Source organism: Pteropus vampyrus, unplaced genomic scaffold (assembly GCF_000151845.1).
Source record: "Pteropus vampyrus isolate Shadow unplaced genomic scaffold, Pvam_2.0 Scaffold353, whole genome shotgun sequence".
NCBI lineage: Eukaryota > Metazoa > Chordata > Mammalia > Chiroptera > Pteropodidae > Pteropus > Pteropus vampyrus.
The window spans coordinates 1,446,748-1,462,530 of record NW_011889134.1 but is presented as its reverse complement, the minus strand read 5'-3'; the positions used below and the strand labels follow the sequence as shown (position 1 = coordinate 1,462,530).

General features: G+C 36.9%; 1 protein-coding gene across 1 annotated transcript in view; it reads right to left on the bottom strand.

The window, feature by feature from the left end:
* LRRC1 (leucine rich repeat containing 1) overlaps window positions 1-15,783 on the bottom strand; it is a 122,538-nt gene that overhangs the window by 6,178 nt on the left and 100,577 nt on the right. Inside the window, exons 10-11 of the mRNA XM_011379093.2 lie at window positions 15,385-15,468; window positions 5,686-5,801 (exon numbers count right to left, since the gene is read on the bottom strand). Coding sequence (XP_011377395.1) covers window positions 5,686-5,801; window positions 15,385-15,468 — 200 coding nt within the window. The remainder of the gene's footprint in view (window positions 1-5,685; window positions 5,802-15,384; window positions 15,469-15,783) is intronic.

Sequence of the window (15,783 nt, the reverse complement as noted above, 5' to 3'; positions counted from 1 at the left end):
CCTCCGCCAGCAAAAAGATTATGACTCACTTTATTGCGATACTCGTTTTATCGCAGTGGTCTGGAACAAAACCTGCAATATCTCCACGGTATGCCTGTAGACCAGTATGAATCGACAGGCTTATGGGAAATAAATGAAAACTATGTAGCGGTATGAAGAGAAGTTTTACTCCAATATTATAAAACTAATCTATGTAATATGTAGACACAAAGCGGTTGAGTTACTTTAACAAATGAAGTAAAAAAAATTATCAGTGCATAGAGAGTATTAACAAATGCATTAACAAACTTTTCATAAGAACAAGTAATACGTTTTGCAAAAGATTGCAAATGTAAGAATTATGAAGATAAGGAAATATTTTCTTTTCCAAATAATGAGTCTAGTAAAGACTAATGTGCCCCGCATGTATGTATTGAGTGCAGTATGAAGTACAGTGGATTGTACTTTACGTGGGAGTTAGGTTCTAAAGTCAAGGCATCCATGAGAACTGCATATATTAAAGTACCCTTGAAAATATTATGCATTATACACTACAGTATTTCACTAATGAGAGCCAAAGTGGGTGAGAAGTATGTATTTTTAAATCCTAGAATCTACCCCGTGCAGTGATATATGTGCGCATACATGAGAAGGATGCCCGAGGAACCTGAAGCAATAGCAGATTCACAACTCCACTTCTCCTTATTCTGAGGCACTGGTTCTCTGAGTGGCACAGGAAGTGAAATCTACTATACTTACATAACAAATCTACTATACTTACATAATAAATGATTTCTCCCTATGCCAGAAGGCCATCACACATATACTCAAAGGCAAGAAAGTTAAAAGGCATAAGACACTATTTGCCAGGCATTCTGACAGGGATTTTTAAAAGGAATATCCAAATACACTGTGAAAGCTTAAAGCACATCAAACTCTTTTTCATTTTATTGAACAAAAGGATAATTTATTTTGAAAGTTTGTTCCTATTTCTTTTTAAAAAGGGGTAAGCTAACATCTCTAGAATGTATAAAGTTTCGAGGTCTTGGGCAAGAAATCTATAGTCAGCATCTCTTCCTTTCTTAATCACAAGAGCATAAAGAAAAAAAAGTAAAGATTTGAGAGCTGGCACAAACCACAGATACTCAAACCTGGTCATCGCACCTTCTCAGACTAATAACTGGTTTCCCGGCTAAATGCTAAAGCAAAAGGACAAATAAAAGGCTAAACAGAGCATCAATAATAAATAACAGCTTCTTCTAAGGATGACAAATCACATGGTAAAGCTAAAATAAGTTACTAGACTCTACAACATATAATCACATTCAACCAAGCCATGTAAGATTAATTTGCTGTCTAAAACACTCGTTTTCCTGCAAAGAATCAAAATGCCAGCTTGAAGATGGCAGTTGCTGACTGAGCACACACCATACACAAGCATGTTTACAAGTGTCTCGTGGACAAAGGGATGGATTCCTGTGGTATCAAAAGAAAAAAAAAGGGTCCTGTTTCCTGCTCAGTCTGAACACACATTTTACAGGCTGGGCCAACCCTCTCACTGACTCTCTGGTCTGGAGAAAAAAAGACACACACTCCTGTTTCTCTTGGGTGAACAATCCCAGATATAAGCAAAAAAAAAAGATAAATAAATATGTATCCCTGCTTTCCAGAGGAGTAAATAATACATTTTTGGTTTATTCTGGTACCTTCTGAACACTACAGAATCAACACAAGAAACCACAGCCCCATTTGTACAGCTCCATGTTCTATTTAGGACCGCATCCTCCCAGAAATAGAAGGCCCGTGCTTACTATTTACATCGATGATACAAAGACTAAAGCAAATGGATAAGCAAACCATGAGCCTCTCATTTCTGGTTACATCCATGACCAACTCAACCTGAAATGTCCTTCCCCACCTCTGAACTACCATAGTAATTGCACTGTCAAATTTATTTAATGACTAAACATGGCCTCCTGATTAATGTACTACTAAGTTGACCTATGGCTGAATACTTTTACAATGAAATGTTTCATCTGTTTGTTAGCTCCCATTAGAATTTTTAGTTTTAAGCAAAGTTTTCAAAGTTTTAAAGAAATGTTTAAAGGTATATTAAATAGAGAATATAATCAGTGAAAAAACTTAAATAATACTAAAATATCTAAAGTGAAATATCCCTATAAATTCAAGTCTCCACCCCTCCTCTAAAGGAACTATTAATATTTTGATGTACTACACTGGTAAGTTTTTTTAAAAAAATCATAAACTAAAAAGGAGAGTGCTATAGGTACTTGGTCTTTTACTTGATATCATGAGCCTCCTTCTGTGTCACTTACACACAGAAATATTTCATTCTTTAACTGCTTATCATTCCACAGTATAGCTATATACTGTTATGTTTTGTCTTTTAATATTTTTTCATTTTTCTCATCTTTATTGAGATATTATTGACATAAAACATTGGGTAGGTTTAAGGTGTACACCATAATGACTTGATATGTTTATATATTATGAAATGATTACCAAAGTAGGCTTAATTAACACCTCCATCACCTGGCATCATTACCATTTTTCTGTGTGTGTGTGTGTGTGGTAAGAACATTTAAGACCTACTCTTTTAGCAACTTTCAAGTATATAATGTAGTACTTACTGTTAACTACAGGCGCCAGCTGTACATTAGATCCCCAGAAGTTATCACTGAAAGTTTGTATCCTCTGACCAATAGCTTCCGCATTTCTCTCACTCCCTACAGTCCCTGGTAACCACCATTCTTCTGTTTCTGAGTTCGACTTCTTTTGGTCCTACATGTGAGATCATACAGTATTTGTCTTTCTCTGCTTGACTTACTTCATACCCTTGAAGTCTATCCATGTTGTTGTAAATGGCAGACTGTACTACTCATGGCTGATATTCATTTGTATAGATGTATGTCTTTGTCACATAGCTGAGATCATAGCTTACACACACACACACACACACACACACACACACACACACACATTCTTTATCCACTGATCTACTGATAGATTCTTAGGTTGTTTCTATATCTTGGCCATTGTGAATAATGCTGCAATGAACATGAGTCCAGATCTCTCTTTGGTATCTTGTTTTCATTTTCTTTGGATAAATACCCAGAAGTGGGATTCCTGGGTCATAAGGTAGTTCTATTTTTAATTTTTTGAGGAAACTTCCACACTGTTTTCTATAGTGGCTGCACCAGTTTACATTCCCATCAGCAGTGTATGAGGGTTCCCTTTTCTCTACATACTTGCCAATACTTGTTATGTCTTGTCTTTTGATAATAGCCATTATAACTGGTATGAGGTGACATGCTGTAATGTTTTTCAATTTAAATTTTTGGATTATAAAATTCAAAGCTATAAACTATTTCCTCATTGACAGCTATTGTTTCTAGTATTTGGTACTACTAATACTATAAGGAAGATCCTCAAATACCTGATTTGAGTGGATATTTCTATGGGAGAGAATCTAAGAATTAAAGAAATGTACGTTCTGTGTGCATGGGTAGCTGAGGATACAAGACACCTCCTCCGTTCCTGTACCAGAAAGTTTGATACTTAGTTTCCGAGAGGCATTTTATAGTTACTCTTGCTGTAATTTATCCTATAAAACTTGTCAAATAAAGTTTTTGGAAACCAAGATGTAGTCTCCTTGGGGTTTTTTGCTATTTTTCTATGCTTGAGAGAAGAGGCAGAAACTTCTGCTGTATTCAGTATGAGTTCCCATGGTGTGCTATTTCTACAAGCTAAAAAGCTGACATGGTAGCCCCCATTTTTTTTTTATTAGTTTCTATACTGATACTTTAAAATAAGTAGTAATTAAATATTTAATAGACATAAAATCTGGTTATGGATCTTATATACATGGACTAAATAACACACTTTACTGATTCATATGACAGCTATGTAACCCGACTTTTTAATTGGATTTTCTCCACCCCAGACCAAACATAATAAAAATTTAACTTTCCCTTCCGAGAACTGGAGAATGGAGCCCTCCTCATGTGAAAACCAGTTTTTAGACATCAGAGCCATCTTTCTGAGGCTCAAGAATTAGTGGTGCAAATTCATGCTCACCAGTGTGGCAAGAACCAGGGAAGGTTTGGAGTCACTGAGTTTCCACTGCTGGAGGTGAGAGGTCAAGAAAGAACCACACTTTTCAAGCTAGAAATCTCATGATAGGCTTAGTCCAGCAGAAAGGCAACATTCAACTCAAATTAATACTGAGTTACAGGTTAGTGGTCTTAAGAATCTATCAAGATGTCCTGAAAGCATTAACTTTAAAAAGGGGGGGATGGGCACTCCCTGAGGCCATGACTCATCTCCAGATTCCTGCTGAGTACTGTTGTTTGTTTAACACTGCTGTCTATAGTACATTAGCATGAATAAAACATGGCGGCTTGAGCCTGACCTAAGTGACCAGCTAAATCAGCACTTAAAACACAAACCTCCAAACACACTTCAGATCGCTGGTATTCATCATTTAAAATCATTGATCATCCTCCCCTGGTTCAGCATATTCTCTCCTATCTAACTACATAATAATCAAAAGCATTTTTTTAAAAACTATTGGGAATGAAGCCTGTGATACAAGTCATTTTAAAGTAGTCTGCTATTCATTCTGCAGAACTAACATTTTCATTCGGTTGACAAATATTTACCAGGCATCTACCATGTGCTAAGTACTGTGAAGGGACAAATGATACAATGACACATAAGCTGTAATACCCAATTTTAGGTAACTTTAAGTTTAGGAGGGTTACACACATGTAAACAGGCAATTATCATAGGGTGCTGTGAGTACTATGTTAGGGGTAATTTAAAAATGCAGACTCAGAGAAGAATGTTTCCCAGAGAAAATAAAAGCATGAGTGATGAAGAAAAGTGGGGAGCTAGAGAGGAAGGTCCTAGGTAGAAAGAAGAGTTTGTTAGTCTCAAGGGAAAGAAAGTGCATATGATATTTGAGGTGATGAAATTAGTTCAGAATGACTGAAACAAACCTATATTCTACAAAGGTGAAGGGAAGACATATTCCAGAAAGTGGTGAGTAGTCCAACACAACCTTTGACCCAAGAACTTGAGAAATGTCACTGCTGTGACCTTGGGGAAACCAGTCTGGTAGCTCTTCACTGTTTTTTTGGATTATGAATCACTTGGCGATTCTAACATTAGCTGTGGATCCTTATGCCAGAAAAGTGTTCCTGAATACAATCTTGTTTATAATTTCAGAGAATTCAGAGTCATCAGCAGAGCATATCAAGACCCTTGGTTCAAGCCTAGTTCCGACTCATTCCAGCTCATTTTTCAGATGAGGAAACTGTGAAGCCCACAGTAATCTACAAAAGCTAGTTTAAAAAGCTGAGGTGAAACCTATGTCTCTCAGTTATCAGGCAGTGCTCCTTCCTTTCCATCACTGTACTGCTGCTCTGGGAAGCATTTCGACAGAAGCATCCACTTAAACTGTAAAGCACCCCATGCTCAGGCTGTTTCTGACCTTCTCTACTCCATCAGGCTCAGTCACTCCAGTGCCTAAACTAAAAACATCCTGGGGCCTGAGTCATTCGACTCCTTGGTACCTATTCTGTAAGATGGAGCAAGGCAAGATGGCAAAGATGCATGGCAAAGGCTGAGGTGGAGGAACAGTTGTTTCTTTCTCTCAAGCAGCGCAAACCAGAATGTGCTTACCTGTTCCCTGCCACATCCAGGACGTGAAGCTCTGTTGCCTGTGACACCTCAGCGGGTATCCGAGTTAGTCTGTTGTCACGCACACAGAACACAGTGAGGCTGCAGCACCCGCCAATCTGCAACGGGAAAGAAAATACATCTTTTTTTCCAGGTTTTGAGGGGAGATGGGGTGGTACTGGAGTATCTTGTTTATCAAATGGCATGAAAAGAATGCATAAAATTATACCACATGATTTTAAGTCTCACTGATGACCAACTATGATTAATTTAAATCATACAAAACACTGAGTAGTCCAATATGTTCATAAAAATCTCTACAAAACATTAAACACATATGCTCTAAATTAAATCAAGAAAATAAACAATGAAGTTCAAAATTTTTATTCTGGAAAGGAGTCATTTTCCACTGCATCTTTTAAATATGCAACTACATCTTTTAAATATGTTAACCAAGCTACATAGGTCCAGACAAATTTTATTTGGTAATATGAGAGTTTAAGAATTCTAGGTTTCAAAAGCTAGGCCAAAGATATCTATCTATCTGTCTGTCTGTCTGTATCCCTTGCGCGCGTGCACGCGCGTGCACGCGCGCGCGCGCGCACACACACACACACACACACACCTTTAAAGACTAACCAGACCACTACATAAACTTCAGTGTTCTAAGTGTTCTAGTTTATTAAAGAAAAAAAAGGGGGGGGGGGCATCTGATAGATGATACGGTATATTAATTTCCACCAGACATCTTTTAATAGCTTTCATTCACAACTTAATTTGATAAATTCATTTTCCTTTGACCAATAAAACAAATCAACAATATTTTAGCCAATGATGAATTTAGTAAATACATAATCTCCTCAGCTATGACCTGCTAGTAAAAGCATATGTTAATATCTACATCCACACCAAATTTGATTACCATTTCATTTTTTTTTAAAAAGCAAGTACTTTAAAAGTTATCAAGCTTTGAGTAAGTCTGATCTTTAACAAAGAACATAAACACAAAAGAATTCAATGATTCTCTCGAACAAATTGGTTGTGGTTTCTACAGTCAGGAATGCTGCACACAAGGGGGTGAAAAAAACAGCTTGATCCCAGACAGAACATTCTGCAGACTCCATACAGTATGCGTTCTCTACCTGACTAAGAGTCACTGCTAGAAAAGGCTCATGAAGGAACCTATTGATGTCTCTCTAACACATGGAAAAATACTCCAGCGCCTCCCACTTGAGGAGGGGCAAAAGACCTGAATCTTCAAAGATGTCTGAATATGTCTTCTGCCCTTTTCTATTTATATGTTTAGTATATGTACATATTTTAAAAAGCAGTATGCACATTTATGAAATTGCTACATAATTACCTTCATGCACAATCTTATTATCTCTTTCCTTTGGAGTTAATATAAAGATTTTGAAATATTTTTAATCATAGTATTTAACTATAATAGATGAAAAAGAAAAATAAGCATCTATAAGAAAACATGGACTAAAATCATCATCTATAAAAAAAAACATGGCCTAAAATTACCTGGAAAACACCTAAATATGTAGACAGGCTTTTTAGATTGTCCCCTTTATTTCTTAGTATTCACATTTCTTATCTCAGCAAAACTGGTTTATTCATTGTCCTCTAAGATACATCTTATATTTTAGTTCAACTGTTTCTTATAGAAATGCCCTTTTTCTTTTTGTCTTTCTAAATCTTACCAATCATCCAACAATTAGCTAAACATCCTCCACTCCATAATGTCTTTCCAGAACCCCCTGGTTCATACTGATACACTGCTCTCCACATTTCTTTAATAATGATGGTGTATACAAACCCTCTGACAGATCCTTTCACTGAGCTACAATTTAATTTGGACATTTACATATAAATCACGGTACTTGGTAAGTACAGTACCCATCCCATCTACTCACTTGTGAAGGCTATATACCTACCAATATTTCTCATTTAGGTATGTTTATACATTTATTTTTTTAAATGTACTTGCTACTTAAAGATATTATCTGCATATATGTATAGCAATGGAGACCACAAAAGTTTTCTCTTTTTTTTAATAAGAATCACTAGAGGGGCCTCTCTCACATTTTATAAATATAGGGCCCCACTGTCATGTCCTAAAAGAGATGCACGACAGGACCATTTGTGGGGCAAAGCATTCTTTCCTCCCTTGAGGAAGGCAGCTGTGGGTTTTCCTCAGAAGCCCAGGAATATCATGGAAAGAAAGAAATCAAAACCCTAAATCTTCTGAGAGGATCAACATGTTTTAGATTCTCTCCAATAAATTTAAACGATCTCAACAAAGGTGTATTAATGAGAAGGAATACCCAAGACCCTCATGGGTGGGACGTGCCTTTACCGAACTCCATGTGGTGGAGTGTCTACACCAGGGTCTGGGTTCAGTGGTAGGCCTGTGAGCCATGAGGGAGGCCTTCCAGGTCAGCACATGGCTGAGGCTGGACACCCCTGCCAGCCTCCTCCAGGGAGGCAAAGCAGAAAATATCAGTTATTCATATACGCGACCTTGATGATGGGACAATATGCTCCTGGAGGGTGTATAGAAACAAGACTGAATTGTGACGTGGGGCACTTTGTCATGAAACTGTCCACTGCCCCAGCCACCTGGAGTGGAGGACATCTGTTTTGGAGCCTTACTACTATACCAGGTGAATGTTTTCAATTTGTGTCATCTGCATATACTATATATTCAAAAAAGTTAATTAATTAACTAATTAAACTAATTTAGAACCTTCAGAAGGGGCTCTAAAGGTTGTAAGATCTGGACAAGTGAACATCCTTTAAGTATTTTAGGGGAAATAATGTGAACTCCCAATGCAGTGTGTCAGCTGTCTACTGTGTTTAGTCTCATTACCTTTTTTATTTTTTCCATTCCCGCTCTAATCTCGCATCTATGTGAGATGTCATGGCGTGGAAAGCAATTGTATTCAAGAGCCTCCTAGGCACTCTGGGTTGTCAAAGTAGGCAGGGCGATCTCCTGATCTCTATTGTGTACAGTTTTTGGAAAACAATGCCAGCAAAGAACGTGTGTTGTTGCGAAGTGTGCTAGGCATGACTTAATCACTTCTAAGGGCACAGGCTGTCCCAGGCAAACATTCACACAAACAAAGCCCTCTTTCCAAATCAGCCAGGAAAAAATGGCCCGAGCCTTTGGCTTTCAGAAAAGAGTCCTAAGATGTCAAAACCATAAGTCAAAGGATATAGCTCTTTATAGACATCAGAGAGGAAGGAATGAGGTTTAATGGAAGGAGTGCAAGCTTCACACAGACCTGGGTAAGAATTAAGGCTTAGTCATATGGTTTGTAGGCTCTAATACAGTACTGTAACAGAAAGTAATAATAAGGATTAAATGAAACTATAAATATAATTTAGCACCTATCATAGAACCTGTCTACTGCTGCTGCCAAATAAATGTGGTAGCTATTGTTTTTCCAAGTGAAAATCCCACATCTAAATGAAAAGTTCAACCAACACTTGAGGACCTACTGTGTTGCTAGAACTGTTGCTGATCCTGGCGAGCTCTTCCCTGAACCCACCTGAACTTCTTAAAAAACTGTTTCCCTGACAATGTATCACAGTGACATTTGGTGTTAACACTAGTGAAGAACTGGCATGCGTTCAGTATTGTATTGTATTATACATATATATATATGTATATATGTATGTGTGTGTGTGTGTGTGTGTCATTCATATGTATTTTTGCTTTCTCTTCTGGGTTCAAGAAGCAGCATGTACAGTTTCATTAGTGGTCACCAGGATAAAATGTCTATATCACTTAGAAATTCTGGGAAGCAGAGTCACTGTTTAAAATAACTTATTACCAGTGATGTAGGAAGCTGATATTTTTAAACCTCCCTTAAACCACATAATAGCACCTTCTCAGAATACAAGGGATTGGACTTGGATCCTCTGAGAATTACAGAATATAACTGAGAATTCTCAGTTAGCTGTTTGGTGTCTCCCAAGTCAAGATGATACTTCCTTACGGGTTTGGCACTGATCTAATCCATCTCAAGGAGATGGGACCTGCAGACCATTAAGGAAACCTTCAGTCAGGTCAACTTTCGCTAAGTATTAATTGCCTACAGGTTACATTACCCTAGAAGAGATAATCAGACAGATTCAATGATTCAAAGAGAAAGCCTACCTTTGTCTGCCCATATTCCACCTTATGAATGCCTGTCCAAAACTATAAAGGAGCTTTCATTTTCCTTCAGTTATCTTCCTATTGATATTATTTGCAACAGAACTGAACCCACATTTCATTAGCAAAAAAGGAAAATGTACAATAAGCAAAATCTGGTCAAAATACAATTTGAACGGAAATAATATGATATGTAATTTTAGAAACCAAAGACTATTTTTTGCCTTTTCCATCATCTTATTATTCAAAAGTTCCCTATTTTGTAAATATTTTGGAAATATGTGGCTTTGGGACTTTCTGAATTGTTGGGCCACTGACATAAAAATAGCCACTAATAGCTACGTCATTCTTCTTTTCTAAGTTACTTTTCTAAAAAAGTAACTTACATTGACTGAAAGATAAAAACCATATACCCACACATGCAAAAAAAAAAAAAAAAAACAATGAGAAAATAACTCAAGCCAAATCCTACCATGAAGAGTTAATCATTATTTAACACTCTGTGGTATAATCTTTTAGTATTATCACCATACATTTGTGATTAGTCAACGAAATTAGGATCAACACTATGATCTTTAGCACTTCTGTTTACATATCACATTAAGAACATTTTCCAGTGTCATAAAGGATTTTTGTTGACCACATAATTATTTCATTCTACAGATGTATCACAGATTGCTTAACAAATCACCCATATTAGACACTGATAGTTCTGCCATTTCCTGCTGTGATCTTGGGCAAGTTACTTAACTCATCTGTGTTAGTATCACAATCTGTTAGATACTGACAATGATTTATCTACATCTCATAGACCTGTTGTGAAAATTAGACAAGAATAAGCATGAAAGCTAACAGTGCCTGGCACATGTTAGCTGCCCTTGTACATGTTTGGCATGGTGCCTAGAACATGTTAGCTGCTCCTACATGTACTGTGAGAAATACTCTTGTGCATCCTTCTTAGTGTACATCCATAATTGTTTTCTTAGAATTGAAGTCCTAGATGTGGCACTGCAGAATCAAAGGACGGGCACATTTTATGTTTTTAATAATATTACCATATTCTCCACCAGAGAAGCCATAATTTATACTTCCATGATATATGCACTTTCCTGTACCCTCATCAAAATTTGGTATCTTTAATATTTTTTTTTTAAATCTTGAAAATCTGAAAGATCGAAATGCTTTCATTAATAATCCTGTGAATACTGACGGAGCTAAATTTTTTTTCATATTTATAGCCATTTCTATTTTTCTTCTATGTATCACTTACTGGTTTGTGTCTGTGTGTGAAGGGGGGTGGTTCTTTGCTTTCATTTTTGTCCACTTTTCTACAGTGGAAGCATCTTTTTCTCAATGATGTGAAAAAATTTCAAATAGAATAATGAGGGGCTTCCTTGACTTATAATGTTGTAAATGTCCCCATGCCCCTAAGTTGACTTTACTAAACTTCTTAAAGATCAAAAATCTAATTTTCATATAGACAAATCCATTAACTGTTTCTTTTGACTTATTTCCTCTTTCAAGTTCAGGAATGTCCTCTCTACCTTGAAATCCAATGGTCAACTATATTTTATTCTAGTATTTTTAGATTTTATCTTATCTCTGATTTATCAGTATCTCCTTCAGAACATGCAGGAAACTTACACTAAAATATTTTTAAATAGTAATAATAAGAAGGTAGAAATCTATCCACAAAATGACCACTCAATCACTGACCACAGACATTTCTGAATATCACAATAATATTTATGGGTAATTAATGTTTACAGATTGCCTGATAAAGAAAAGCTTTGGTAAATGATCTGCAAATCCTACCTTGTCTCATTTGACTGGTTAGTGTGATACAGTAGGGTCACTTTCATTTTGACTTAATGGAGACAAAAGACTGGAGTCTAAACCTAGAAATATGTTCAACTTCTTCCAGTCAGAAACTCATTACGATCCAGGTTGTTTAAAGCTAACATTTGGCTGAGCAGTATTATGAAGTTACTGGCTGTCTTTTATCATACCCATGATCACATAGGTAACGACTCCCTGTCTATCCACAAATCATACCACAATAGTCTCTTCTCCTTAATTCTTCTCTTGACTAAAAATATGAGATTTTAAGAGAACCTCCTTTTTCCAGAAGCATACATACTTAAGCAACAAGATGAGAAATAAGAGATACAAATAACTTGCTTGAAAAATCAGAAACATGCCACATGTAGCAAATAAAGCAAATCTAGCCTTTCTATTAGAAATAGAATTGTGCCAAAACCCAGAATTTAGTAAAGACAGATGAGCTGCCAATTTATGCCTTTCAGAGTTTCTGAGTAACTTAAAATTTGATTCACAGAAAAGCATTCTTTTGAGAGAGAATAATCTGAACAAATCTGGCAAACACATAACAAAATAAGGTTCCAGGCCATGCAGTCATTTAAAAAAAAACAAAACTCAAGTTTAGAGAAAAATGCCAATATTTTACGATGAGGCACACACAAAGCAACCAGCTAATTTGAATCTTCATGCATTTACGAAGAAATGGAAGTTAGAGATGCAACTGTGGTCTGAACAATACTTACAAGATAACAAATTTACCTGACTTTTCTAAATTCCCAAGCAGCTAACAATTAAAAAAACAAGAGACATTCGTTGATTTGCAAATGTTTACTACAAATAACACCACGAAACACAGAATCTACTTTTGTGACCCACACACTACATACATTTTCCCCTCAACCATTTGGAAAAAAAAAATGCAAATAAATGCTGTTATTAGACTAAAGCTGTGCTATAAAACTGACAATATACAATATTATCAAATTAAAAAAAAAAGACAAAAAATAAGAAGAACTACACAGCACACCAGACCAATGGCAATTAATATAACTATGGATTTTTAGCATATAAATTGAATTGGTCAGTATTTTTGTTTAGCTATATCATGCATGCAACTTAATTGTTCAAGAGAAAGTTATAGTTTTGAAAGAAAAGAATCCAATCAAGAAAGTGAAGGATTTGATCAAATGGTATCAAGCTTGGAGGCAGAGTGAGTACACACATGTGCTCACTGGGCATAAGCCTCCCGTACACGTGCACACACACACAGCGTCTGCCATACTCTGTACAGAGACTCACGGCATGACAGTGCCGCCTAGACCAACATGACGCAGTCTGAGGTCAGCAGGCCCTCAGTGGCTTGGCTGCTCAGCCCTGATGGTCAGAGGCAAGCACTCAGCCATGTCTGCTGGGTTACCAAGCTGTGATCCACAACAAAATTAGAGACATGTGCTTAGAGCATTTCCTACTCTGGAAGTTGAGTGTGTGAGTACGAGTGGAAGTGTGCTAGAAAAGATCTATTTCCTAAAAGTCTAAATACTGTCTGCTTTATCAGGCAGCTGAAGGAACAGGCACAGACTTCATGCCTTTATCAAACTCTCGATGCCAGAAAAACAATCATAATTTCTCAGAAAATGGATAAAATGTGACAGCTAACTAAAATGCTTTACAACTGGAAATATTTTCACAATACTTTCACTTTTCAAATCATGAAAAGCTGTTTCTACTAAATTTATGTGGACACATAGCACACACTACGTATAAATAACCCTCTTAAAAGATACATGGAGTATAAGTTTCATTCTCTTAAAGTGAAAAGAGAGCTGATGCAAAAATAATAGTTTCACAAAAATAAAATTCTAAAGTTGTTGTCTAGAATGTGTTTCTTTGTAAAAGAGAATCAGAAGAGAGGAAGAGGGAAATTTGAGGGTGGGTGGTGAAAATGGGGATTAATATACTTAAAAGTGCTCTCTTCGGCATTTACCATGAAAAGTCCTAAAATGCATTAATTTTCTAAAATGTCCAAACTGAAGATAATTTGACCTTTCTTTACTAAATCGAGGTCCTGCCATACCTCAAGGTCACACAGATAAAAATGTTGGGCTGAATGTGTATTAGCTGAGTGGCCAAGCTGTCAGTGGCCAGTGAAAGAGCAGTGAGCTAGCTGTTGAGAGATACATCTTTGCAGTCTAGTTCTACCGACTCCCTCCTAAGGAAAGCTTCTCACTGGCCTCAGTTTCCTCATCTGTGAAATAAGGACAATCCTTATGACCTTCAAAGCTGTTGTGAGGATTCCATGAGTTAACATATACAAAAGTACCTAGTACAGGATGTGGCTGTGAGAAAGAAAGTAATAAATCTTTCATACTTCACTGTGCATGTGTTTATGTGTCTAACATATTACCCATTTACATGTACTATTCAACAAGAGTAAACTTAATGTTTGGCTCTGTTTTGGTTTATCACTTAGACTGGAACCAAAATGTTTTGATTAGCAGAATCTCTTAGTTATGGCCTAGTTTAGCTGAGATGTAGACTTAAGTCTTTCTGCTGGAAACAGTTTTATTTAGACGTCAGTGTTCGGGTTAAGGATGTATCAGAATCTGGTCACATTTACAATAAATATCCTCATGCTTCCATTCAGGAATGTTAGCCGTCTTACCCTGGGAGCAGGCTGGGACACGGAGGGCCGAGCACCAAGATGAGAAAAGGAGAGAAGAAACCAAGCCAAGTTCTTACACCCTGACAAGTATCCTAGGAAAATAAGAACCCCTCAAGCTCTGGCTGGTTGTAAGACAGCTTTGATATTATTCCAAGATAGATGTTGGAAAGGGTCAAAACAGAGAAATACAAAGGAAACTGAGCCTGGACAGTGATCGTATCATACACCTTTTTATGCGAGGCCCTGACGGAGCGGGGGAAGGGAACTCATCAACATTTAATGAAGGGAATACTCGTGGCTTAAACTTAGTTTTAGGCTATATTGCTAATAAAAAATCAAGCTCAGTACTACCCATCTCTCGTCAAGTTCTCCTAGTTCCAAAAAGAAAATAAGCCTTCTTTTTAAACAACAGACACCTTCTTGTTTGATCCGCTGTGGACTTCCTTCTCATTCTCGGCATTTTCACCTCCCTGCCAGAACTTAACCGCCTGTAAGTTCATGCAGCTACTCTACACAATGCACAGTGACTGTCTCTTTTCTCCTGCTTGAAGCGTTGACAAAAAATAAAAAAATAAAAAATCCTATGAATCAGGCAGCTATAGCTGCCCACTTTGCCTTCCTTTATGTGAATGCTTTTGGAGAGAGTTCATTCAGTCTCTCCCGGATGTGAATGCTGCCCAGTCAGCCTCTGCCCGAGAAGAGGGTTGCATCAAGATCTATTTTATAATTCTCATGGCTTATAGGGTGGTTTAATTTCACATTAAATGCAATCAAACCCAAAGTTATCCCCTTTCTCTGCCAAACTCCCAAATCACCCATTTATGTCAAGGTCGTCGCCATTCTCTGTAGGTCAAGCCAGAAACATCAATCTCTCTCTTTCCTAAAAGAGACCCACCTACTCTTTTTAATGTTACTGATGATCATTCTTTGATATAATTCCTCCAACCATCTCTATACTCACAGATGAGAGCTCATATCTTTAAAAAGACTTATATGGTGCCTGTTGTTATTTTCTCATAATTATTATTTATTATTTTTTAAAAGCACATACCTCTTTCGGCAAAGACATTAATTTATTTCTGTCTGCATTCAAGTTGCTCAACTTCTTAAGTTTTCCAATGCTCTTAGGTAAGGTCTGTTAAAAAAACATTTTTATTATTAACGTAATACATACTTTTAACATGGCTCACAGTAAAACAGATCTTTTCAAAGACTGAAAGAATACAATCTTGTCCAGTAACAGAAGTAATAGCTCTTCCAGAATATCAGATATTTGTAAAGTTCACTTGGAGAATGTGGAATTAATCATTTAACATCTTTGTTGGGAACAGAGAAACGCCTAGTAGAGAGGTAATTTAGGCTCTTCGACACTAGTAAGTGAGAATTTAAATATCCTCGTCCCTTCCCTGCCTGCGCCTTTCCGAAACCACGCTGATATGGTAGCTTAGAT